The 26,176-nt window shown below is 40.9% G+C and overlaps 1 protein-coding gene across 5 annotated transcripts in view; it reads right to left on the minus strand.

The window, feature by feature from the left end:
* Positions 1-24,529, minus strand: part of clasp1a (cytoplasmic linker associated protein 1a) — an 81,781-nt gene extending 57,252 nt beyond the window's left edge. For all 5 annotated transcript variants that reach the window (XM_080456586.1, XM_080456584.1, XM_080456585.1 and 2 more), the window contains exons 1-6: positions 24,389-24,529; positions 19,953-20,686; positions 5,663-5,741; positions 4,900-5,006; positions 3,959-4,050; positions 1,363-1,438 (exon numbers count right to left, since the gene is read on the minus strand). In XM_080456586.1, the coding sequence (XP_080312712.1) occupies positions 1,363-1,438; positions 3,959-4,050; positions 4,900-5,006; positions 5,663-5,741; positions 19,953-20,147 (549 nt within the window). In that variant the 5' untranslated portion in view covers positions 20,148-20,686; positions 24,389-24,529. The remainder of the gene's footprint in view (positions 1-1,362; positions 1,439-3,958; positions 4,051-4,899; positions 5,007-5,662; positions 5,742-19,952; positions 20,687-24,388) is intronic.
* Positions 24,530-26,176: the final 1,647 nt, after the last annotated feature.

Raw genomic sequence — 26,176 nt, forward strand, 5'->3', positions numbered from 1 at the left:
TCTCAGCGTCACCACCACCATGCAGATGAATACAAAAACTATTTATTCACTTAAATAAATCACAGATTGGAGCTCCAAAGGTGCTGTAAGAGATATTTTTGGCTAAAACATAATTTAAAAAATGTTTTAAAAAAGTCATACATTCTGATAGTAATCACTGCTATAGTGTTATAAGTTTCCGTAGGTCTATTTCATCTAATCAGGAGAGATCTATCAGCATTTTCTATCTATGATCTATCATTTTCTTCTTTTTTTTCTCCATCACTTCCAATTTCAATTGTTTATCCTGTATTCTGTATATGAGTTCTCTCTCCTGATTGGATGAAAATCCCAACCTGAAAATGTATTTTCTGATTATTAAAGAGTTGGAGAGACAAGGAGACCCCGGTTACTGAATAAACACTCTAGCAATGATTACTAACATAATACAGAGATATATAACACTTATTTTAACAAGAAATATCACTAACACAACCTTTACGTGATGTAAAGAAAGAAGATTGGTCAAAAGAACAGACTAGTCACTACAGCAGGTTTTCTATTCTAACAGAAGTTAGGTGTTGGAATAGTGGTTATCAACCACTCAAACCCTCTAGGTAAATTGGACCTGAGCTTGGACTGCTTTTTTTTTGTCTACACCACATCTCTTTGCCAGAAATAGCCGATCAACAAGCCTACAACGCTTGTAGATCAACTATTTTTGGCTAATGTTCCCCGCAGAATGTGGATGCCGGTGTTCAAGTGGTTCTAAGGACACCAGAATACTGCTAGCATCCAACCAGCAGGTAAACTGCATTCCCAGGTATAAATAAATCCTTGTTTAGGTATCCCCTGCAAAACAAAAACCAGCAGCAGCAGCATAGGACCCCAAGACCCCTAGTTTAAGGCTTGGACCCCCCGGCAGATGGCAGTGTACTGAAGCCGCAGTACTCCCAGCAGCCACCAGGGGTCCTCAGTGTCCATGTGCACTGCAGACTGCTGCAGCTGCTGCTGGTGAGCAGCAGCGCATCCGTGGTCCATGACACAGCAAACACTATGCATGCTTAGCTTGTATGTCACTGCAACACAGCTGTCTGATGTCTAATTACAGCTGGTGACATGATGAAGTTAACCACATTAACCCTGGTGTCCCTATTTTTGGAAAAATGCAAAAACAGATCTACTAGCTCACAGATTTACTAGCTCACAACATGACTCATCATCATGAGCTCGTAGATCTGCTATTACATAGTTAAAATGTTATCCTGATCAGCCTGACCAATATGCCATATTATCTGTCAATATTTAATATTCTATATCTCTGTATTAAACTATCAAATACATACATGTAATGTAAGTGTAAATGTGTGTTTGGCCGGTTACCTGACTGGTGGGGTCCCCCAGGAGGTTACATATGTGGGGGACAATTTTACTGAGAGTTAAACCCTGGGCACCGTACCTGGATGGAAAGAATCAATACCAAATCAAAATGTGTTGATCTGATCCGTGTTCATAAAAAGGTGTCACAACAACCCTGAAGTAACATGCACAGGAAATATACAACATAGAAAAACATATCTGCCATGCACAAATGTGGAATTGGCTTTGAAAGAAAGGCAATAACATAACGGATGTCCAAAAGTGGGGATGGAAACAGTTAATGGAAATAGAAATATGTATGGAAATAAAACTGAAAGAACATAGTTGTGATACAAACTATACAGGTAGTTAAGTTGGCTTATTTTAATGATAACCACTTTTTCCAGTGATTCTCAAACATTTTAATTTCAAGGACCCAGTTTGAGATGCATTAGGCTACCGACCCCCATTTGATGTGATTTGTATTTATGGGACCCCAGTTTCCATTTGGTTCCAATTGTACACTCTCTAAGTGATCACACACACAACTGATGAGGGATTTTCTCAGATTTTGAGTTGCAGTATGAACATTTCCAGTTGCCCACATGTCTATACTATTCAGCACGTCAGCATTAAGCCTGTCCCAATTATTACATAAATCGTCTGATCGCAATCATTTGAGTTAATCACAATTATGTTGCATAATCATCATAATCGTTTCCATTTTGAACATTTTCAAAAATAGTGTAAACAAGCTTGTAGATCGGCTATTTCCACTATATAAATTATATATTTATTTTTAAAACAAATATAATACATGTATCAAATTATTACACATGGCCCATTTTGGCCATGGTGCATTATATATTTTGATTATTGGTCATTGTCAGTCATTTCTTTGTATATTTAAGTTTATCTTCCCTGTGCAATTTTATGTTTACAAAGCCCTTAATCGCAATTATTTGTATGACAATTAATCATCAACTACAATATCATGATTGTCACAGTCCTAGTCAGCATCAACACATAAAGCTTCATAAAACGGATCCTTCCCTGCAGGGTTCATCTAACACCGAGCTCTTCTGACAGAAACCTCCACTCTAACCTCACACCTAACCAACTGTAACAAACTAACCTAACAAACTAAAATTACTCTCCACCCCTACGTGAAGAGCACCTGCACTGGCTCAGGTGTGGCATTCGAGCATCGGGCAATGACACAGGTCACTGTTACAGCATTCAACATTGCTATGGATAAGCCAAAGACAATGACACAGGTCACCGTTACAGCATTCAACATTGCTATGGATAAGCCAAAGACAATGACACAGGCACCTTTTTTACAGCATTCGACATGCTGACAAATGTTTACAGTTAGATGTGGAGTCACTTTGTCTCCATTTGTCTTATGCCGTAATCTGAAGACTCACCTCTTCAGACTCCACCTTAGCCCGTAGCACTTGCCGTAGCACTTGCCCTAGCCTTGACGACCTTGCAGGCTTATGCAAAGGCTAAATGTAACTTAAATCGCATGTTATGTAGACAGATGCCAGGTCATTGTTGACCTGGCATCCTTTAGTGTGTTTCAATGTACAGATTATTGATTTTTTTAAATATTCTACGGCTAGACTGATGATAGGTTCTTGGTTTACTTATGTATTAGTTTATGTATGTATGTATGTATGTATGTATGTATGTATGTATGTATGTATGTATGTATGTATGTATGTATGTATGTATGTATGTATGTATGTATGTATGTATACATACTGTATATATTGTATCTATATGTTGTTTTTCTTTTATTATTGTTGTTTACCAATGTTATAATGTCCAATGAATACATGTGTCAGGATATGCATTTCTGTGACTTATTTTGAAGTGTGTTTCTTGTATCTTAGTTTGTAGCAATGGTCTTGTGTTTCCTGTCTTCTTGTAGTTGTTACTGTCTTGTCTGACCTACCCTACAATTATGGTTCATTCGAGTTTCACCTGTGTTAGTCCAGTGTCTATTTAAACTCCCCTGTGTCTTCTGTTGACTGCTAGTTTGTACATGTTGTCATGGTGTTCTGTTCCAGTTCTGTTCACCTTGTGTTCTCAGTATATTCTATGTGTATTCCTTACTTTGGGGAGAATAAATCCTTTGCATTTGACCTGCTCTGCATCTGACTGTCTGTTCTGCGTTTGGGTCCTACAATTCCTGAGTCGCACCCTGACAACATGGCTGCATATATAGATGCCTGTCAGATTCTCAGACTATTCTTCACTTGGGAATTGATATGAGATTTGATCGTTGGTTATGCTCACGTCCAATTGACAACAGATTGAAAAATGCCAAGCATTGATTGGAAATGACCATACTCCCACTTTTCTGTTGCATGTATGTTTCATAAATAAGGGCCTATGTGTTTTCTGTGCCTCTGTTTTCTGTGAACATGTTTCTGTGTGTTTTCTGTGAACTTGTGTGTTTTCTGTGAACTGGTTGCTATGCAAAATGAATTACTTGAATTAAAAAATGAATTAAAATTGTATTACTTTTGTTACAAATTCCATTGTAACAAAAGTCAGAAAGCTTTAATAAAATCATTGCTAATTCAACGAGCCAGTCAGACAGACTTACTTGGTGAGTGTAGTGATGAGGCATTGACACAGTGCTTCTCTGGTTCTGTTGTTCTTATGTTTAAAACCTCCCAGCATCCTGTCCCACATGTACTGTACACACACACAGATACACACTCACATTAAAGTATTTGACATGGATTACAATGTGTATACATTTCCTTATCAGGCATTGTACTGATTAGCAAACAACAAAACAACATTAATCGTACATTCAAGTGTGTTCAAATCTATTGTTAACGATCCTTTTACAGGACGCGGACATGCAGCAAGTGCCATTAATATCAATGAATTGATTGATTTATTGACAACAAGCATATGTACAAAACAAAGAATGCACATTTTAGTCAAAAGGATGGCACAAGAAAGCCCAGAGGCTTATTTCCATTGTGGTCCCATAAATACAGTTAAAAACAATAAAATACATAACATTTTCCAAACACAGACGTTATCAAATGTAACTCAATATCATAAACGACACAGAGTCACATACCCGTCAGAATCGTGGGGCTGATTTGCTTATTTTTGGAACACAGTTCTTATATGACGCAATCTAAGATTTCCCTATGGTATTTTCAATAGAAAAAATACTTCCGTGACCCAGGGGTAGCAGGAGTGACCTCAGGACTTCGGTACTCTATACTTGGTCCTATTCTTTTTTGTCCCAGTACGCCAAATCTCATCACCGAAAGTAGCCCATCTACAAGCTTGTAGATCTGTTATTTTCTCAGAATGTTTGCCAATTTTCGCCGAATATTCACCTATTATGACTTGCCCAGAATAGGGACGCTAGGGTTCATGTGGTTAAACAGATGACTAAAGACAAAGTAACAAAGTAAGTAGAGATTTTGAGAGTCAGAGTGTGTGTGTGTGTGTGTGTGTGTGTGTGTGTGTGTGTGTGTGTGTGTGTGTGTGTGTGTGTGTGTGTGTTTGTTTGTTTACCTGTGGCGTAACAGACTTCTGTTCCATGATTTTTAGCAGCAGTATTTGGTCTTGTTCTCGTACCTGATCTTTGGAATCACCCAACCGGTCCATGAGGCTGGGTAAAACTGACACACACACACACACACACACACACACACACACACACACACACACAGGACAAGTTAAACACTCAAACTTCTAAAATCAGGAGGAGTAGGTAGTCTCGCTTGGAGGTTGTGGGTTCAAATCTCCTGACTGACATGTATTACTTATATTGGATGGTGCTGGTTTCACACCGGGAAATGGTTTACTATGGGCTCCACATGGTTAATTAGGGGTTTCCCCGTGGTTTATTAGGGTTCCATGTGGTCTAATGTTTTCTGGCCTGGGTTTAGTACAGTGGTTCTAAACATGTGGGTCGGGGCCCACTGGTGGGCCGTGAGGATATTGCAAGTGGGCCCCCAAATAATTGGCAAAACACTGAGATTTGAATGATAATATAACATCAATTCATTCACAATCGATTGACTGATTATAAACATGCTCTGAAAACAAATGGCCCTTTGGTCAACCTTTACACGGCCCACCACATCTGACCACTTAACACGGCAGCCGAATAAGTGGACAGATGTGGTGGACCCCAGAACACTTACAAGATTTGGAAGTGGGCCCTGATCCAGAATAGTTTGAGAACCACTGGTTTAGTAACATGTCTGTCTTTTGACATAATTTCTGTATCTATTCTTTCCAGAGTCATAAATGTGTGTTGTGTTTTTCTTACCTGTTCCCACCTGAGATCTGAACCTGTCCTGTAACCTAGAGACCAGCGCTGACAACAACTCCAATCCCAGCAGCGCCACCTGGTGGAGAACACAATGCGATACCATAAATTACACACAGAAAGTTCATTAATATACATGCTTTAATATCAAAGAACTCGACTTAAAACCTTGTTTTTTTTCTACCCCCTGCATTTTACCTATCCTATAAATCATTAGGAGCAGTGAGCAGCCACTGTGATGCGCTTGGGGAGCAATTAGCTATGTTATATATGTGGTACTGCTAGCTCCAATCACCTGATGTACCAGGTGTAAACAAGTCCCTGATTAGACTGCTGGACTGAAGACTGATGATGACAGAGATACAACACACATGCACGCACACGCACTGAGCAGATGTACTAGGCACTGGCTGGTTTGACCTTTGCTCTCTGTAATCCTAATGCAGGATAGGGGTGAGAGTCACACACACGCACACACGCACGCACGCATGTACGTACGCACACACACACACACACACACTACTGTGTACAAGACAACACAGAAACGTATGGCATATACAGTGTTTCATCTTTTTCATAACCCCCCCCCCCCCTCCATCATAACCATCTGTGCAGCCATCAATCTAGGTGAAGCTGAAACAGAATTTCACCCGCAGGACTACTAACAAAAGGTCTCCCTTTCGATAAGACACATCATGAGCTTATAGATCTGCTTTTTTTGAAAGATTTAGAAATGTTTCATCTATATTGATATTTCCAAAATAGGGACGGCAGGTGCAAAGTGGTTAAGTGTGTCTGTCTGTGGGGTTTATAAATGTCTGATCAATGAAAAGTATTAACAAGAGCTTATGACTAAAATAACAACTACATTAGATCCATTGGAAGACAGGTTATTTTTCTTCCCATTTCCTCCAAAGTAACAAGATTGGACATACAGTACAACGTTTCCACCGAACAGCCAACGATATACACATTATGTAAAAGACACACAGATCACTTTCTTTCTATTCATTCTATTTACAGATGGATCATTACATCAGGTGAATGTGGAACACAAACACAACCATAAACACACACTACAAACACAGAAACATGCAGCATCACGTGCTGTAGCCATTCATGCACACAGAGATGCACTTGTGCACACACTCTGGTGCAACACATAGATACACAGGCACATACACATTACACTCGCACGCGCATACACATACACTCAAATGCTGGCACAGCACCAGTTAGACAGGTCAGATCACAGATAGTCAAGATGCCTTGCAGAAACAGACAGGCAGACAGGAGTTGTGCTGACATGACATGTCACTGGACTGACACACAACACACACACACACACACACACGCACGCACAGCCGCACACACACACACACACACACACACACACACACACACACACAGGCACACACACATGTGTCTTGCTGAAGAACATGGTGCCGACAGGAATTCCGAAATACCCTGAATATATCATAGATGTGACTATATCAAATAGAAACACTAAAACCCACAGTACTATGCTGTCTTACATTCAACAAGAGTAGAATACATTCAACAAGAGTAGAGACATGAGAGAGTATATGAGAGGAGAGAGAGAGAGAGAGAGAGAGAGAGAGTTAATCTCTGTTCAATCAATCTGTTCATCTAAGGTGGCACCATGTGCAACCTCTCTGCTTACACTGTATCATGCCCCCATAGTGAAATGTATTAGATTACCACCAAACTGGGTGACGTTTCAAGGTGTTCGCAGAGCATAAGGATAAAGGATAATTCCTTTTAACAGGACGTTCATGAAAGTCCTTGCGGGCTTGTTTCCAATGAGGGCCTGTGAGCAATTAGGGGTTAAGAGTCTTGCTCAGGGACAAATTTCATTTCCTCGACACTTATGCTGGCGTGGCCTGGAATCGTACCTGGGGCAACCAGGGCCTCTGGCTCCCTAGGCGGGCTCACTAACCACTCAGCTATGGCCGCCCCCTAAGCATGATACAGTGTGCAGACTCTGTTTTAAGATTGTAGCTCGTTCTTCTGTCCCGTACCTGGGATCTTATCGACTTTTGTTTGTTGAATGTTAACTTTTTTCTGTGACCTCTCTGCTTAACCATGTGAATATGAACAGTAGCCTCCTTATTATGTGGCATAACATCATAACATTAAAAAATTGTCAATCTACAATCTCAAAACGGGTGTCAACGCAGTGCGTTGTGAGCTTGTAGATCCGCTATTTCCGGAAAAGCCATTTAGTGTAGAGCGAAAACAGTAGGTGGGCCTAGTATACAGCCCTGAGGGACTGTGTGGTCAACTAAGTATAGGGTTTAAGTGGTTAAGGAAGTCACTATGTCAAACATGGCCAAAAAAAAGAAAAAACAGTTTGTGACCATATCATAAACAGTTTACAGAATGACTGTATAACAACAAGGATGAGGTCTTGTCAACCCGAGAACATTCCACCACCGGCACACCTGGATCAACAGCCCACTTCCTCATTGTCAGTCAACACTGACCATGTCTGACATTACCATTTACAATTTAGTTATTTAAACAGACTCTCTTATATCCAGAGCAATGGAGCATGAAGGCCATTACACACCACAAGCAACACGAAAAAACGATAGGAAAATGCGTCGCAATAATTTCACATCAAACTTTTATTTCGGTGATGCCTCCATTCATACAGGTTTATAATTTTATTCGCACTGAAGAATCGACCATGTTTTGAAAACGTATTACGTCGCTTCATCGTTTTGTTATAATCAGTGTGCATGTACTCATAACACAAACAGCAGTTTAAATTAGTGCAAATTAATCGCACAAAATGAATGCTTGTGCGGACCTTAATAGTGGAGTCAGAGCTATGTGAAAAGAAAATAGATTCTCTTCAAAGTGTTCACTGAAGATTTATATATTGGTACAATTGGTCTGTTGGTACCAATTGCCTGTCTAACAAGAATTCAAAGCTGCTTTGTGGAAAAGAGACCTTTATAAAAGGCGTTTATAACTCCTCCCACATTCTGTGTGTAACTTCTGTGTGAGTTGGAGCGCATATTAGTGCATGCGAGAGTGCACGTGTATTTAGTGTCCCTTTTACTACAGTGTGTGTGTGTGTGTGTGTGTGTGTGTGTGTGTGTGTGTGTGTGTGTGTGTGTGTGTGTGTGTGTGTGTGTGTGTGTGTGTGTGTGTGTGTGTGTGTGTGTGTGTGTGTGTGTGTGTGTGTGCGCCATTTAGGAGGGGGACGATTCACTGACCCAGGGCTCTGTTAACAGAAAGAGCCGAGAGAAAAGGACCCTTTAATTAACAGCCATAAAGTCACAGCCAAGGGCCACTCTTACATTGTATGAGATAATTAGAACCTATGTGCCGGTGGTTCTCAACCTTTTCTGCATCAGGGCCCACTTGAAAATCTTGAAAGCATTCGCGGCATTCACACCCACCTGACCACTTAACACGCCAGGTTAAGTGGTCAGATCATGGGTGGGCCACGAGCATTCTCAGAGCATGTTTTTATTCATTACGATGGATTTACATAACAGCTGGGACGTTAACTGATATGCTGCTCACACACACACACACACACACACACACACGCAAGTATATTTTACGTATATATGAATCATGTGAATGAAGCTGACAGCAGGAGCTGCTATCTTAACTCAGCAAAAAACTGAAAAATCCCTCTGAGCAGATTACATAAAGGATCGGATTATACACAAACATACGCACGCAAGCATGCACACACAGTGACAGCAGCACCCTGCTAGAAGGGGAGCAGGACTGCACTACTGTACGTATAATCACAATACCAGTTAAAAGAGAGAGAGTGTGTGTGTGTGTGTGTGTGTGTGTGTGTGTGTGTGTGTGTGTGTGTGTGTGTGTGTGTGTGTGTGTGTGTGTGTGTGTGTGTGTGTGTGTGTGTGTGTGTGTGTGTGTGTGTGTGTGTGTGTGTGTGTGTGTGTGTCTCTCTGTATCTGGCAGGCAGCCAGGAGATGAGCTGTTGAATTCTTAAGCTTCCTGGTTACACTGTCTCTCCTCTCCTCTCCTCTCCCCTCCCCTCCCCTCTTTCGCAGCAGACTACAGTATGCAGTGTGTGATCAGTGTGATGAACACAACCTCAGACAGATAGAGAGTGATGATGAAGCTACACTGCGCTAACTTCTGGCTAGTGTAGCACACGAGATTCAAACTCTCTGAATTCCCACATGGGGCTAAGGTTAAAGCAAAACATCTATCACTTACACATTACACCAGGAGTGAATCCCCTTGGCCAGGGGAGATATTAGGCTTGTGGGCTTAGTTCAGACTGAGGCTCTGAGATGCTAAGCTACACTAGCTAGCACGGTGCAGCTTCTCACCTAATCAATACTCTGCTCAGACACGCCCTCATAGGAACAGGAACATTACAACCTACTGTAATACCTACCCCACTTTCCTATTTCTTATTTCGGTGGTTATGGTGTATAAGCCAAGGGTTTCCAAACTTTTCAGGCCGTGACAAATTTGTTTAATGATATAAATCTGCAAAGTAATAAGTAACTTAAAGTAATACTAGGTAACATTTTCAACAAAACTAAAGTTAAATTGTATATCTTTTGTGAGTGGCAAAAGTTTCACAACACCCACTCCATGAATTTCACCCCCGAAAGCCTTTTATACATATATTTTCTATTGAACGGTAGGGGTGTCTTTCCCGCGAAAATGACGTCATGTAGCCGGAAAACGGAAGCGGAAATGCACCGGTTTCCTGTTTGGCCAGGAACTACCGCATCGGTTTCCTGTTTGGCCAGGAACTACCGCGCTAATAACAAAAGGGAAACCCACGCTGATTTTAAGAGATTGTATGATTTGAACGTCGAAAAACAACAGAAAAATAAAACACAGCTCACGGTAACTAAAGCTCCACTGGCTAAGAGAAACGATCCACAGATCGTATAAAACAATTAAAAGAACGCTTTTTGAAACGCTTCCGTCTTCCGGTGAAAACAAATGGAATTCTGGGTAACAGAGGAATAAACAAACGGCATGCAGTGACGGTAATGACCAGCAGAGGCTGCTAAAAATCGTTATTTGTGGACCTGCACTGTATAACTTTAAGTTGTCAAATAATTTTTGTGGAGAAAAAGTACAATATTTGTAAAGTAATTTGTATACTATTTTGTAGAGATGTATTGGAGCAGAAGAATAACGTACCAAAATTGGAAATACTAAAGTAATGTAAAAGTGCAGTATCTGAGTAAATGTACTTAGTCACTTTCCACAACTGGAATGCAACGAACACGACAAGAAAGCAATCAGATTGAAATTACAAACGCACGCAGTGGTGTATGTTTGCACTGCCGATAGAAAATGGCTTCTCTGTGGATTCAACGTTTACTTTCAGCTGTACAGACGGTGAACAAATCTTTGTTGTTCTCACACACACACACACACACACACACACACACACACACACACACACACACACACACACACACACACACACACACACACACACACACACACACACACACACACACACACACACACACACACACACACACACACACACACACACGAAGTGTGTGAGGACTAATGTTTAACATGGTGTCTGTCAGGGTAAAGTCCTACCTGAGCCTTATCAAACACACACACACACACACAATGTACACACTCACATACACATTGGGGATGGGCATTTGGGCACTTTCTTATAAACATGTACACATGGAATGTTGAATGGTTAAACGAGGTCAAACGCAGAGTGACGCCATATTATTTAGACAAAATAGTCCTTACAGACGGAGATGACCAGGTGAACAGTGTCCAAATAAAAGTTAAATAGTCATCTGACTTTCTAAAAATATTTTCCAATACCCTGTGGTTTGTTAGATGTCCTTTATCAGCCAAGGGTTCAGAGCGTTAGAGCGTAGATTTTGTGGCTAGCAACATTGGATATTTGATACATACGATAACTCCATACAGTTAACCTAGCAGGACTCTCTTTCTCTGGTTCAGCTGTCAACACTAGTGCTTAGGGATGTTCGATATTGACTTTTTTGCTGATATTACGATATTGTCCAACTCTTAATTTCCGCTATCGATATCAACCGATACCGATATATGCAGGCTTTTTCACCAAAAGTCAACTAATTGTCAGGTAACAAAATCACATATCTAATTAAATAAAATAGCTATAATATCAATATAATATCTAATAAATCTAATATAATACAGTGATGATGTTAGGTTTTCAATTAAGTGAGTCCTGGGACTCACTGGTGGTCATTTGAAAGATTCCCACTAATCTTAGATTAGATGTAAGCCTATAGATGGGTTTCCCGTTGGTAAACATGAGAGGATGATGCGCGCGCAGTGGAGGGAAGAGCCTGTAGAGGGCGCTATTACCCGCAGCAGCTCTGCCCATTGTACATTGATAAAATAAATGGTCTTCACCGGGTTTAATGAAAGTAGATTAAATGATGCAGTTTGTAATATCTTCTTTACTCAATAAAAATGATTTGTCGGAAGTTGTATCTGTCTGTATATAATAGCAGCATTATGCCTATTATGCCTATAATAGCAGCATTATGCCTATCTAAATCCCGAAAATAACAATAGAGTGAATGGCACTTCCGGGTCGTTCTACCTCCCGCATGCGCAGATTGCACACTCTGCTCTGTGATGACGTCGCGCGGAAACCCATCTATTTGACAGTGCAGAAGCATAATTGCCCTGATGCCTATAACATTAACGAGGGTGAACGACCGTCAGCTGGACACAGACACACACACCTGCCCTCTGCAGTGCTCTAATTTGAAAGTGACTGGAGTCTAATTTCTCTCCAAAAGCCATTGAATATGATGAAATATGATTAAGGATTACTATGATTATGGTAAGCTCACATTTCATACCACACACACCAAGAACTCCTGTAACTTGTAATATAAATATATTATATTTTCTGATAAAAAAATAATAAATGCTATGCTAATATCGGCCGATAATATCGGGAGGCTAATAATATCGGACATCCCTACTAGTGCTGCATGTCAAGCTGACACATCAAAGCAGTGCATGTCCCATATTAGAATTAAATGCTTGTAGAATTAATTAACATGTCAAATCCAGTCTGAGAACTGCTGGCGGTCACTTTGAAAAACATAACGATCACGTAACACTTCTACAGTCTTGTATGAGATACGATTATATACAATATTTTAATAAATCATATCATTTATTAGTTCATTTTAACTTTCACCTAACTAGTCCTAAACAGTGTTTTGTTTTTTGTTCAAGTCTGTGGTTGTAATGGTCAGCTCCCGCCTCCCAGTGAAAAAACTGTAGAAGTCTGTGGTTGTACCGGTCAGCTCCCAGTACAACAGTAGAAGACTGTGGTTGTACGGGACAGCTCTCTGCATGTTTAAATGTCCGTTCGCTACTGCAATTTATCTAAATAAAATTCTTACCATTTCTGTTCGAGCAAAACAAATTGAAACTGTATGTGAGCTGTCAAACATATATAATAATAATACAATATTATTATAAAGCTGACTGGCTAAATCTAAACATGTGGCTCTCGAGACTCAGGATCCACATGGGATACTAAGCTCTATTAGTGTATATAAGTCATTTGGTTCTGATCGGTCCAGCGGTTCGCAAGATTAGCTCCGGACAAACACAAAGACAGACACACAGTCAGACTCTCTTATGAACGGCTAGCCTCCTGCAGAGCCGCACTGTAAAGACAGACATGTGACTCAGGGGAATTGGATGCCACAAGGGATTATGGGATACAGTGGTAACAGGAACAGGAACGCAGAGTGGGCGTGGGCACCACAGCAACTAGATGAAACCATAATTATTGGTTCTACTGGTGCAACACACACCAGGTGTCTGTTGGTGATATGTACTGTCACACACAGTAGACATACAAGACAACAATGTCCCTGGGATAGAAAGCCTAAAAAAACAGCTCATAAGCTGAGATTCATGCAGAAATTTCTTTAATTTAGGACGTTTGTGTCAGTGCTCGTTAGGGCTGGGTAATATGGATCAAATTTACTATCACTTTATGCTCTCTGCTTACGACACCTTCGCATGCGTTTCCAGTTCCCAGTACAAACAAAGACTATTCCTGAACGTTTGGGACCTTTGTCATATAAATCGGTTCAGGAATATAAAAGAAGACATACTGTATCACAGGTTGTTTTGTGGTCACTGGTTTTCGATGTGCACACTACGTAATTTTATTGAGGCATCTAAACAGCGGCAGGTATCGTTTCTGGCTCGATGGTATGGCGATATTTGTTTGTCAGACTGGCAATGATACTTTGGCACGTTCAGAAATGTACTTTGTGGTCTTCAGATACCTCTAGAAAACCATACAGTGTACACATCGAAAGGCAACACAGCAGAAAACAATGTGTGATATGTCTTCTTTTATTTTCCTAGACAGAGTATTTTACAATGGTCGCAGTTGTTCAGGCTCTCATTGACTGCAATGTATTCCACCGAAGTGTCAGCTGCAGTTTGCTACCCAGTGAGACGAATCTGCCAGCTGGAATTGCTGGATAAGAGAAAATGACGGTGTCCTTTCCTCAATTTACCTTCCTTGTCTGGAAAAGGGAACTACAGTTATGCACAGAGATTATTATTCACCAAATACCTCGATATCGATATTGTGACGATACTATAGTATTGTGACACGCTGTGAGGCTTTAGATCTGCTATTTTCGTTATTTGTCAAACAAGGACGTATATAGGGCTAAAGCAGCAAAATATACATATGAAAACAAAGGATGGAGGATTATGAAGACCTGTGGACATGTGGACTGTTTTTAGAGGCTTTCTATCCCAGGGACATTGGTGTGTGGGTATCTCTACTGCTGATCTCTTAAAGCAAAATTACACTTTGGTACTTGGCAGAGGTTTGGCTTGTGTAGTTACCGTGCCATGATGCAACTCCAAATATTGGTAAGATATCTTCAATAGTTGCTCCACTGACAATTTTTTTTATTCCAAAATAATCTACTCATTGACTTACATTGCACAGTGAAACAGGTCTTAAATTCAGTCTTTTATAACATAAGCGAAGGCAAACAAAGCAGATTCTGAAAATGTATAACAATATAAAACCCGACGCCAGCATTGCATTTTTTAAATGAAAACTGCATTTATTTTTGTTGCTTTGTTTGCGTTTGTTGATGTGCTAAAAAAAGAGTGACTTTGAGAGCTGTGTCACAGTGAAATGTTAGTCAATGGAGCAACTATTGAAGATATCTCACAACATAACTATCTGGAGTTACATCATGGCAAGGTAACTAACTACTAAAAGCGTAATTTTCTTTACCAAAGCGTAATTTTAAGTTAAGTTTGTCTTTTATACCGCATACTTGACACGTTTTGATGTCCCAAGCATTACCACAGGCAAAGTATCTTATCTGGACTGTTTTGTATGCGCATCGCACGCACGCACATGCGCACACACACACACACACACACACACGCACACACACACACACACACACACACACACACACACACAGTGTAATTCTAAACCTTCCTCCATGCTACATGAGCAAGGTGATGGAATCCACCATCACCCCTATGAAAACTTGGCCACCCCTATCCATATTTTAACCACAGCTGACCAGTGTCACCCTGGGGTCTATACATGGTCCCAGCCTTTTGTCCCTCTATATCAGACGACAATTGGTATGGGAAATGCTTTTAAGTGGCCGGGCACTCAGTTTTATATTTACAGCCAACAGAAAATGAAGAATGAGGCTTAACGGCACTGATTTTACAAAAGCACCAGCTTGTTTTCTTCAAATAGCAATATCCACTTCCCCATGTGTATCATATCAGGATACAGATCAGTATCATATGTATCATATCATATGTATTGTATTCATGAGTATTCAGAGCTACTACGACACACCCCGAGAGGAATGGCAGGGAGAGATAGAGATAAAGATAAAGAAATAAAGAGAGAGAAAGAGAGAGAGAGAGAGAGAGAGAGAGAAAAAGGCACATCGGCATCATGTAGCGATGGCATTAACCATGGCAAATTGTATTATTATTAATTATTATAATTAATTTTATATTGTAGTATTTTTTTGCAGGAAATTGCATAATAGATTGGCTATTCTCGCTATTCCTTCGACAGAGTTATGGGGTTTAAATGGTTAAACACAGTGGATGCATTACACCACAATGCAGAACACACTAACAAACTGCAGTGAGGGCAGGAGAACACAGTAGCTACAGGGATGACAGTGAGGACAGACAGTGAGGACAGACAGTTCTGTGGTGAGTCATGATGGTAAATGGTTCTGCCAGCTGAATGTTATTGTTGAAGCACGCGTTAAACGGGTCTGAGAAGGTCAAACTACTGACTGATTAATTTACATTAATTTACACTTTAACCAATGCCTCTACTCCAGTGGTTCTCAAACCTTTTCCTGTCAAGGACCCCCCAAATTGATTCTGTATGTATTTGGTCACGGACCCTCATCTGAAAATATTTCGTGCCCCCAAACAAAATTTGTGTAGTTAAAATGATTAAAAAAATATTCCAAATATTATATTTTCATGCATTTGGAAACTATCCCAACTACAAGCTTGTAGATCGGATAGTTTCAAACAGCTGCTGTAGGGTTAAAGTGGTTAAACTGATTTTTGATGCTAAATCAACGTATTTTGCCGGGTCCCCCTGGAACCCCCTCAAGGACCCCCTGGGGGTCCCCGGACCCCACTTTGAGGACCACTGCTCTATTCCACGTGACGTGTCAACTTGTAGCCAGTATGGCTGCAGAACGGGTTCATGTTTGCTGTCTAAACAGAGAAGGTATGCAGAGCAGACGACATACAGAGGCAACAGTCATCAGCATGTACTGAGAGCGTGTTACACTAATCCACGTTAAGATTATTCAGCATGTTACTGCATATTCAACATGATATTTTAGTCAATATTGACCACTGGAACCCCAATTCTGTGGCAAACATTCGGCAAAAATAGCAGAACTAAAAGCTCACAACACGTGGTGTTGTGAGCTTTTAGGTCTGCTGTTTTTGACAAAGATATTTAGTTTAGAGCGAAATGGGGTGTACTAGTTATAGAGCCTATAGAAGAGATTTGGTGAAGAGAGGAAAAAGGACGGGGCCTGAGGGACTCCGTCCAATGAAGTATATGGGGTTTAAGTGGTTAACGTAGCCTAAACCCATATCTTGATAACTATTGTATCGCCAGAATTCTTGCCACCCTAACACACACACACACACACACACACACACACACACACACACACACACACACACACACACACACACACACACACACACACACACACACACACACACACACACACACACACACACACACACACACACACACACACACACACACACACACACACACACACACACACACACATTTTAATACATTTTCGATAAGTTCAATGAAACAATAAGATAACAGAATAGCTTTGGACTTGGTTTCTTTACATCAGAGATATCAGACTAGCGTCCCACGGGCCACGGCACATAAGGCGTCCAATCAGGGCTGTTGGGATGATTTTGGGAAGAAAAAAAAAATATTCACAACCTTATGTATCTGTACAGCAGATACATACATAACAGACGGAACTCTCTCACCGCCATCTCTGCTGCACCGCAGGTACTCCTGTGTACTTACAGTAACCACTTAAACCCTATATACTTCATTGATCACAATCCCCCAGGGGGTCTACACGAGGCCCCCACCTTTTTTCCCTCTGCACCAAATCTCTTCACCAAAAATAGCTACAATCTACAAACTCAGTTTGCAGATCTGCTATTTGTGCTGAAAGTTCACCCCAGGATAGACACGCTAGGGTTCATGTGGTTCAGAAAACAATAAGAGGTAGTTAACACCTAGTTCACCACTGTGTGTGACTCGACAACCCCGCAGTCTGTCCTGGACCTCGACAAGGCCAGCTTATGAATCTCACATACCAGTCTGGATGTGAATATGGATGTGAATCTCTTGGAAATAATGAAAAGGTAGAAGGAAAAGTGAGTTTCAGAATAGTTTTTCTTGGTCGCTCGCCGCCTGGCGTCAACGCAAGCAGACAATCTCCATAATGAACATAATCAGTGTGACACTGATGATGGCTTATGGCTGAAACATGTTTGGCCACAATAAATAGCAGAGGATAGATCCAGCACTGGATCCGTGAGTGCTGGTGGTCCGTTTACTTGTCATGACCAGTGTTGCCAGAAACAAGCAACCAGGTCTATGAAAAAAACAAGTCCAAAAGAAGCAACAAGTAGGTCACATGAGCACTTTAAACCTATACAGTATATACATCGGCTATTTGAAAATAGCCGATCTACAAGCTCGCAATGCGACGTGTTGTGAGCTTGTAGATCTGCTATTTTCAAAAGAATCTTTAAAAAAAAAGTGAAACGTGTAATATTTTGGAAACATTTTAACAGCACAAATCTTGTTGTACAGGGGTCCCTGGCACAAAATATTTTCAGGTGGGGTTTCGCAGACAAATACATTTGCGGCTCCTTGACATGAAGAAGTTGAAGAACCACTGGTTTAAACAACATTTGGCAACAAGCCCAAACAACTGCAACCAACAAACTACCAATATTTACAAGCGACTTAGTCGATTAGAGAAAAACAAGCCCAAAGACATGGCAACACTGGTCATGATGACCAATTGCACTTGACAGGAGCTGTGTTTGAGAGCTGTGCTGGGAGGGAGATGTGTGCTTCAATTGTTTATCTAAATATGTTGCAACTGCGTAGCCTACAGTACATTTACAATTTGTTTAATTAGTTCTCTAATGTTTTGATTTCAAATGGTTTATTAAAGGAAAGGGTGGGGCTAATAAAACAGCCAAAATAGCAGTTTTAATCTCTCATCACAGCTTTTGCTGTCTACAGTATGACTGTAAGTTAACACCAATCATAAATGTAGAGCTAATGCTTGCTCTGACAATCTTCTTCATAAGAAATGAAAAAAAAAATGGGGAAAAAAGAAAGTAAGTAGTTATAGCAGAGAGACACAAAAGCAGGTCGTCCGGCCTGTATTGAATCTCATTTTGCAGTCCGGCCTGTGGCCTAAAATTTATTTGACACCCCTGCTTTTACATTGAACAATATACAATATAGATATATCAGAGAACAAACCTGTCTCTGAAATGTTCAGACACGAAAACCAAAGCGGCAAATCCAAACATGACATCAAATAAAGCCTGGATCCAGTGTTCGTCCTGGATCAAATTCCAAAACACAGCTCAGCCGAGCACAGTGGGAATGTAGGCCAGTCAAACGACAAGGCTGTGGTTGTTTCACAAGCTCACAGGCAGGACACAAAGATTGTATTCCACACAATAAGAGTGAAACACCATTATATGTCTGAACAATGCAACAGTCAAAATCTAACAAAACAAACTGAAAGTTAATTCAGTAATTGTATAGCTTGACATAATTCAGTTGAAGCAGTCTCTCGAAGCAGTTACAAACATTTAAATCCCCAAAGAGAACATCCTGTTCGTACAGTAGAAAACAAAGACCTTCTAATTGATCTTATGAACCAGAGCTTTAAATTACAGTCAAGCCATAAACTTGCTGAACCCTGTAGTATAATATAATAGGGGTGCAACAGTTAATCAAATTAATCTATTATAAACAATATTGTATTTTAATAAAATAATATTCAAGCTTGTACACCAATTATTTTCGATATTTTTGACACTGTTTTACAACAAAATATAAAATAGTGCTTAAGTGTTTTTTCAGACTAATTGATTTAATCGATTATAAAGAACAAATTAGAATTTCATATCATGTTATCATATCACATTTCCTCTTTAAACACGTCCTTTTAAGTCGAGGTTGTATTTCTGTCCTGCCAGTAAAGAGAGAATAGAAAACATGGACTTGGAATACCTGTTAACAGGAGGAGTCAATTCCCTCCACATTCCATGTCTGGTTTCTGCATTCTCTCTGGATAAACATGCTTGTGTTTTAGTCAAATAAAAAGGTCAACACTGGAGGATAAAAGTAGAGCATTCGGTCAATGACATCACCTACAGATCCACATGTATTCCTGTTGCACTAAGATCAAAGCCTGACAGAGCATCCTCTCCTGTGTCTCTCCTACACTGTCTCCCTCTCAGCTTTCCTACGATCTGTCTCTCCTACACTGCACCCAGCACAAGACATGAAAAATGAAATACTGAATACTCACAGGTGTGTGTGTGTGTGTGTGTGTGTGTGTGTGTGTGTGTGTGTGTGTGTGTGCGTGTGCATGCATACCTTGAAGTGGCTGGAGTTGACCCAGGTGGTGGCGATGGCGTCCACCATCTTGTCCAGTGACGTCTGGTCGTGTTCCAGGTCGTAGGACTTCTCCTTGTCAGAGATGTAGTCGATGATCTCCTGTCCGACCTGCAGACGGCGGCCCACGTCTTTATGCAGGACCAGCGCCAGGCAGCTCTCCATGTTGGACGCCATGTGGACCTCCGGGGTCTGGACGGGGGGCTCCCCTGCTCCGCCCACCTCAGTCTGACCGACCGACTGACTGACTGACTCCTGCACTGCGGGAGACAACGGCTAAACAAAACTCAACCCCCCTCGGAGTGTGCGGAGGGGACGCACAAAGACAAGATGTGGTATTTATACTCCTGAGGGCTCCTGTGGTTGGTTGGTTGGTTAGCGTGTTAGCAGCCGTGCCTTGCACAGGATGTAGGGATGGATGGAGGGGTGGCAGAAGGGTGGAGTTGGGCGGAGGGGAGGGAGGGAATGGCAGCTATGCAGCATGTGTGTCTGGTCGGCAGCTGGGAGGCGTGGCTTCGCCCCCTCGCCCACTTTCCTTCGTCAAAGCCAAAACCCGCTATAGAGCGACAGACCGGAGGTCAGCTGAGGTTCCCGGAGTCGCAACAACGCCACCGCCGCCGCCGAGGCAGAAAGTGGAGAGAGCTGGAGGAGGGAGACGTCTCCACGATTAGTAATCACCCATGTTAGCTCCGCTTGGTCTGCTGCCCTGGAGAGCCCTGTGGAGACACGAGAGAGAGAGAGAGAGACCACCAGAGTCAGTCTTCATCAAGTCCACTCTTACATTTACATTTTTCACTTCATGCATTGAGCTCAGAGACAGAAGAATGAGTCTCAGTTCAGACCACATAGAATACAATCTACCAACAGTAAAGGTTGCGTTCACAATGGATGTGACAGGTTTTTTTTGGAGCGTCACAATTCAATAAGTCACACGACATCATGAGATATTTTGCTTTTTTTGTCCGGAGCGGAATGAATATTCAACTCAGAGTGACAGCCATGTGTACAGTATGTGTGTGTGGGGGGTATCGCAACAGAGTGAATATTTGTATTTATTATTTTTATTAAGATACTTGGTGTAGAATGAAAACAGGGGGCCTAGTATGGAGCCAGAGCCCTGGGGGACTCCAGTCAACAAATAGGATTTAGGTGGTTTTAAGGACTTTATGTTCTCATTCATCTGACTTTTCAATCCATATATCAAGTCACAATCAGACAAACAATGAGCCCTGGTAAAATCATCAGTGTTAATTTAACTCTGAAGAGTGTACAAATGGAACCAAAGTACAAGTCCTTTTTGGTTCCGTTTGTATGCCCCCAGCCATGGCACAGTAGTATATGCCATGGTAATCATGTCATGTGTGTGTGTGGGTGTGTGTGTGTGTGCGTGGGGGGGGGGGGGGGGGGGGCTGATGTAGGGGGGGTGACACCATGCAGATGAACCCAGAGGACATCCCTGTAGTGTTTATTTGGACATCTTGAAACAGTTTGTGTCACATGTTTAGCACTCGTTCCCTTCAAACAAGCAGCAGCTTTCTGTCTGATCAGGTACCTCCAACCCCGAGGCAAACACCCCCCCCCCCCCCACCGCTGCTGTACTTGTTTCAACAAGTAGCTCGGGGGCCCACGTGAGTCGCACAACGCTTTGACAGGGTCACAGACAAGAAATGCATTAATCGCTTAAAAAGGACCAGATCACCCAATTTCAAACTATAATCATATAATTGGTACTACTCACTCATGCGCATTATAAGACAGCATAATGTCTGTCTTCTATACGCTCTGTGTCTCAGAGGAGGGCTGTGGACCGTTCAGAAACCTACCAGTGACATCATCGCTGGACATTTCAAACTTTTTGTATTTTGAATGCAAGAACAATGGCACAAAATCTGCATGCTAACTGTTCTGTTAACAGGAAGAGAAAAGTTGTAGTTTCGATTAGCTTGGAATCCCCATCGATGATGTCATCGGTAGACAGGTTTCTGAACTGTCCATAGCCGACCAATGAGACGCAGAGTGAGTAGACAGACTAATGCTCTAATAATGAGCATTAGTGACGGCCAATTATATGAAGATAAAACCCCAGTATACTTAATTGACCAGAGGTCTCCCCCCAAGGGTCTATCCTTTTCCCATTCCTTTTTCCCCTACGGCCTACACTAAATCTTTTCGCCAAATATAGCCAAAACGACAAGCTTACAAACGCATTGCGTTGTGAACTTGTAGATCTGCTATTTTCACAGAGTGTTTGCCACTCAATAGGGAGGCTAGGGTTCAAGTGGTTAAAGCTACAACCCATCATTTTATGTCCTCTGCCCAACCGAGAGAGGTTCATTGCAACTGTAACATGCGGGATTCGAACTTGAGTCTCCCACGTGCCACGTGGGAAACCAAATATCTTCTGCCCAAGCAGAGGGAATCCCCGCTTGGCTACGGGAGATGTCAACCAGTAGGTGTTCTATCTATCTGACACCAGGCCGGGGTCTAAATGTCTCAGTGGAAGAGTAGGGAGACCTCCTCTAATCACTGCAGATGTATTCGTTACATTAACACACTCCATCAAAAACTAATGTTTTATTCATTAAAGTATGTTCTGGATTGCAGCTAATTAGATCATGACTTCACAGTTAACACAATATTCAGGCGAAAACTAGGGTTGCCAACCGTCCCTTGAAATACGGAATCGCCCCTTATTAGAAAACTAAAAGATGTGTCCCTTATTGAATTGATAAGGGACACACTTTATTCCTTATTTTTGGGAATCAATCTATGACAAACATCTTAGTTCAAACAGCTCAGGTAGTTAATCATTTAAGGTAGGGTAAGTGATATTTCTTCGTTAAAACAAAATGTGTTTTGTTATATGGTTAAAGCAAGTAGCCATTGTTATACAGTTTTTGTTCAGTAACAGAGGTCTCCCAGTCTCTCCAGCTCTTTAATAAACAGAAAATACATTTTCATGTGGGTTTGAAAATGTCAGCCAATCAGGAAAGAGTACCCATTTATCAGCTTAAATTCTATAGGGTTCCAGTTCCAATTCTGTCTGCTCATTTCTTTGTGCCATCACTTCCAATTCCACTTGTTTAATCTGTATTCTGTGCAAGTTCTCTCTCCTGATTGGATAAAACAGGTATCCCAACCTTTAAAATGCACGTTCTGTTTACTAAAGAGCTGGAGAGACGGAGAGACTCCTGTTACTGAATAAACACTCTATAGCAATAAGTACTATTATATCAGAATATAGAGCTATTTAACACTTATTTTAACCAAAACATATCACTTACTCACCTTTAGGTGTCACTCGCTTGGCTATTTTTGGCTAATGTTCCCCCCAGAATATGGAAGTGGTTAATATAATTTACAAAACTGTACACATACCGGTATGTACGGTGAGATTTTATCTTTTTCTTTTGTCCCTTATTTGAATTTCAGGTAGCCGGCAGCCCTAATGACAACTGACAATGACATCACATGTTCTGATCTCCTCATATGACGAGGAGGTCAGAACATGCTGCTGTCTGGACTGAATATGTTGGACTTTGATAATTTCACTGCTATAAAACTTCTTCAAAGTACTTTGTGTGAATTGCTATCTCTCAGTGTAACCATGTGCTGTTGTTATGAAGACAGCTTTATCACTTTCTGTTGTCCTTTGACAGGCCTTCAAAACATGCACATAACATTATTTTGAAAACATGACAACAATATTTTAGGAGATTAGTATTAGGAACATGTTTTGGAAGAAACAACAACAGACAGACAGACAAACTATTAGGTAAACAACCTGCTTTATCAAATAATATAAAACAAATGTCAAATGCAGTTCAAAGTACATTGTTCTCAGAACAGAACCGAAAGCAAATGTCATGTTACTACGAGTCAGTTCTACCATGTCCCTGAGATATGATTTAATATTATTACAGTAAACTACATCATTGTGACATAGTTCAGGCACACACCTACAGTCAGACTGCTGTCATCTTTTGACAAGGCATCACACACACACACACACACACACACACACACACACACACACACACACACACACACACACACACACACACACACACACACACACACACACACACACACACCACTGCTTTGTGTCAGGTTAGCCAGGCTCCCATGGCTGCTAGCTTTGGGTTGGACCAGCTGAAATATCACCATGCAATAACACAATATAAATGTAACACCAGTAGTATTATAATGCTGACAACAAACCAAACCTATCCTTCATGTTTCATTCTAAACAACTGGGTGCTGGTTCTACTGTAAAAGCAGACAGATAATAATAATAATAATATTATTAATAATAATAATAGCTAGGAGGCTATAATAGTCCTTTCCTTCCATTGAAACGTCAGATTACAGCCACAGCAGCACAACATCACAAAGGAACATTGTGAGGATTTACTCACCACGTCAGATCCAATCTTTTTTAACATACAGCTGGTAGTAATAGTCTGCTTTCAGCCTAGCCTCCTCTCTCTCTCTCTCACTGTCTTATGCGTGTCTCTCTCCCCCTCTCTCTCCACCCCAGAATTGCTGCTGCTTGCAGGACAAGAATGGGGTGTTTCGTTGAGATTGGTGTCCTATAGACTTGCGTGACTCTGGAGGTCGCTGTGGCTTACCTTCTGTTTTGTTTTGATTTTCATTCCACGTTCCAAAGGACCAAAAAAAAATCAAGGATAGGATAAGAGGTTGGACTTCAAGCTATCTCCGCAAAAACTGGCACAGTTAAATGTTTTGTGCGTTGAATTATGAAATAGACTTTTCTTTTCAGCATTGTGTTACCTAATCTGACGTTTTATCGTTCTAGCATTCAAGAACCACCCGAACATGTATTTATTTATATACCTAGACTCATTATTATTTACCTAGATTATTTACTCTCACATAATCGCGACAGTAAAACACTAAAACGGCGACCGCCGGGGTCACAGGTTCCGATAGGTTATCTATATCAGTGTAACACGAAACATGTCGTACGCATGCGCCGTCGGGCTGGGGATGATGTTGGCACTTTGGGAAAATTGTCGCATGTTTGGTTTGTTCCACACTCCACACCGCGGTTAGAACAGAATGGGATCTGTTCACTTAGCAGGTTGCAGATCCCGTCTAGAACGGATACGGAATCCGTCTATGTTACTGTTTACGTGCCATAGGGGTACGTGCGGGTATTATACCGGATACAGTAGGCGGGTTTAAGACCGGATCTGAGTAACTCAACGGCAAATAGAAACAGCGCTTTCCACAGGTACTGCGGAAAGCCTGGTGACGCGAGATTAACACCGTGGATCCGTGTTTACTGCAGGGGTGTACAACTTTTACTAAATATCGTTTTATTTAAAAAAAAAAATGCTTGAATCCATAAATCACAATTTAGTACACAGCGCAACACAGCTTTCTATTTTGTGTGTGTAGTGACATCTTCTGGACAAAATCAGTTCTGCAGTAATTAAAGTAATGCTAGTAAATGTTAATTTCTACTGCCTGTGTTTATTCATCTTCTAATGTATCACTGCTATACCCATCATTTCACATTTTTGATCATGTGAATAGGACTATGGCGTAATCTCTTAATATTAACAGGCTGTCCATGTAGTTTGACTGGTCATCTGTTCTATTAATATCCTGTCAATTTCTTTCCCATTCTAAATCAGACAGCAAGAGAATTGCATTATGATTTATTAATTACCAGTGAATTATCCTGACCATACCAGCATCTCAATCTGACTCACATTGAATCCATCTGTACCAGTGGTATAGTAACTAAGTACATGTACTCAAGTAAAATACTGAGGTATTTTTTACTTTCTTCAGTATTTACAATTTAATACTTTTACCCCACTACATCTCAGAGGAAAATATTGTACTTTAACTCCACTAGAATTATTTGAAAACTTTAGTTACTGTGAGAATTTTTATTACAAAAACTGACATTAACTTTAACCCTATATAATACTGTACTTTAGCCGCAGTACCTACGCTTTGCGAGCTTTTAGATCGTCTATTTCCAAATGATTTTTAAAAACTTGTGAAATGGGACCGTCTGCATAATGAGTACTTTCACTTTTACTCAAGTAAATTTTGATAGCAAACTTTTACTTGTAACTGACTATTTCTACAATAGGGTATTGATACTTTTACTTTAGTAATTTAAAAAAATTGAGTACTTCTTCCATCACTGATCTGTACTTTGTGCA

Source organism: Gymnoscopelus braueri (assembly GCF_963280865.1).
Source record: "Gymnoscopelus braueri genome assembly, chromosome: 18".
NCBI classification, from domain to species: domain Eukaryota; kingdom Metazoa; phylum Chordata; class Actinopteri; order Myctophiformes; family Myctophidae; genus Gymnoscopelus; species Gymnoscopelus braueri.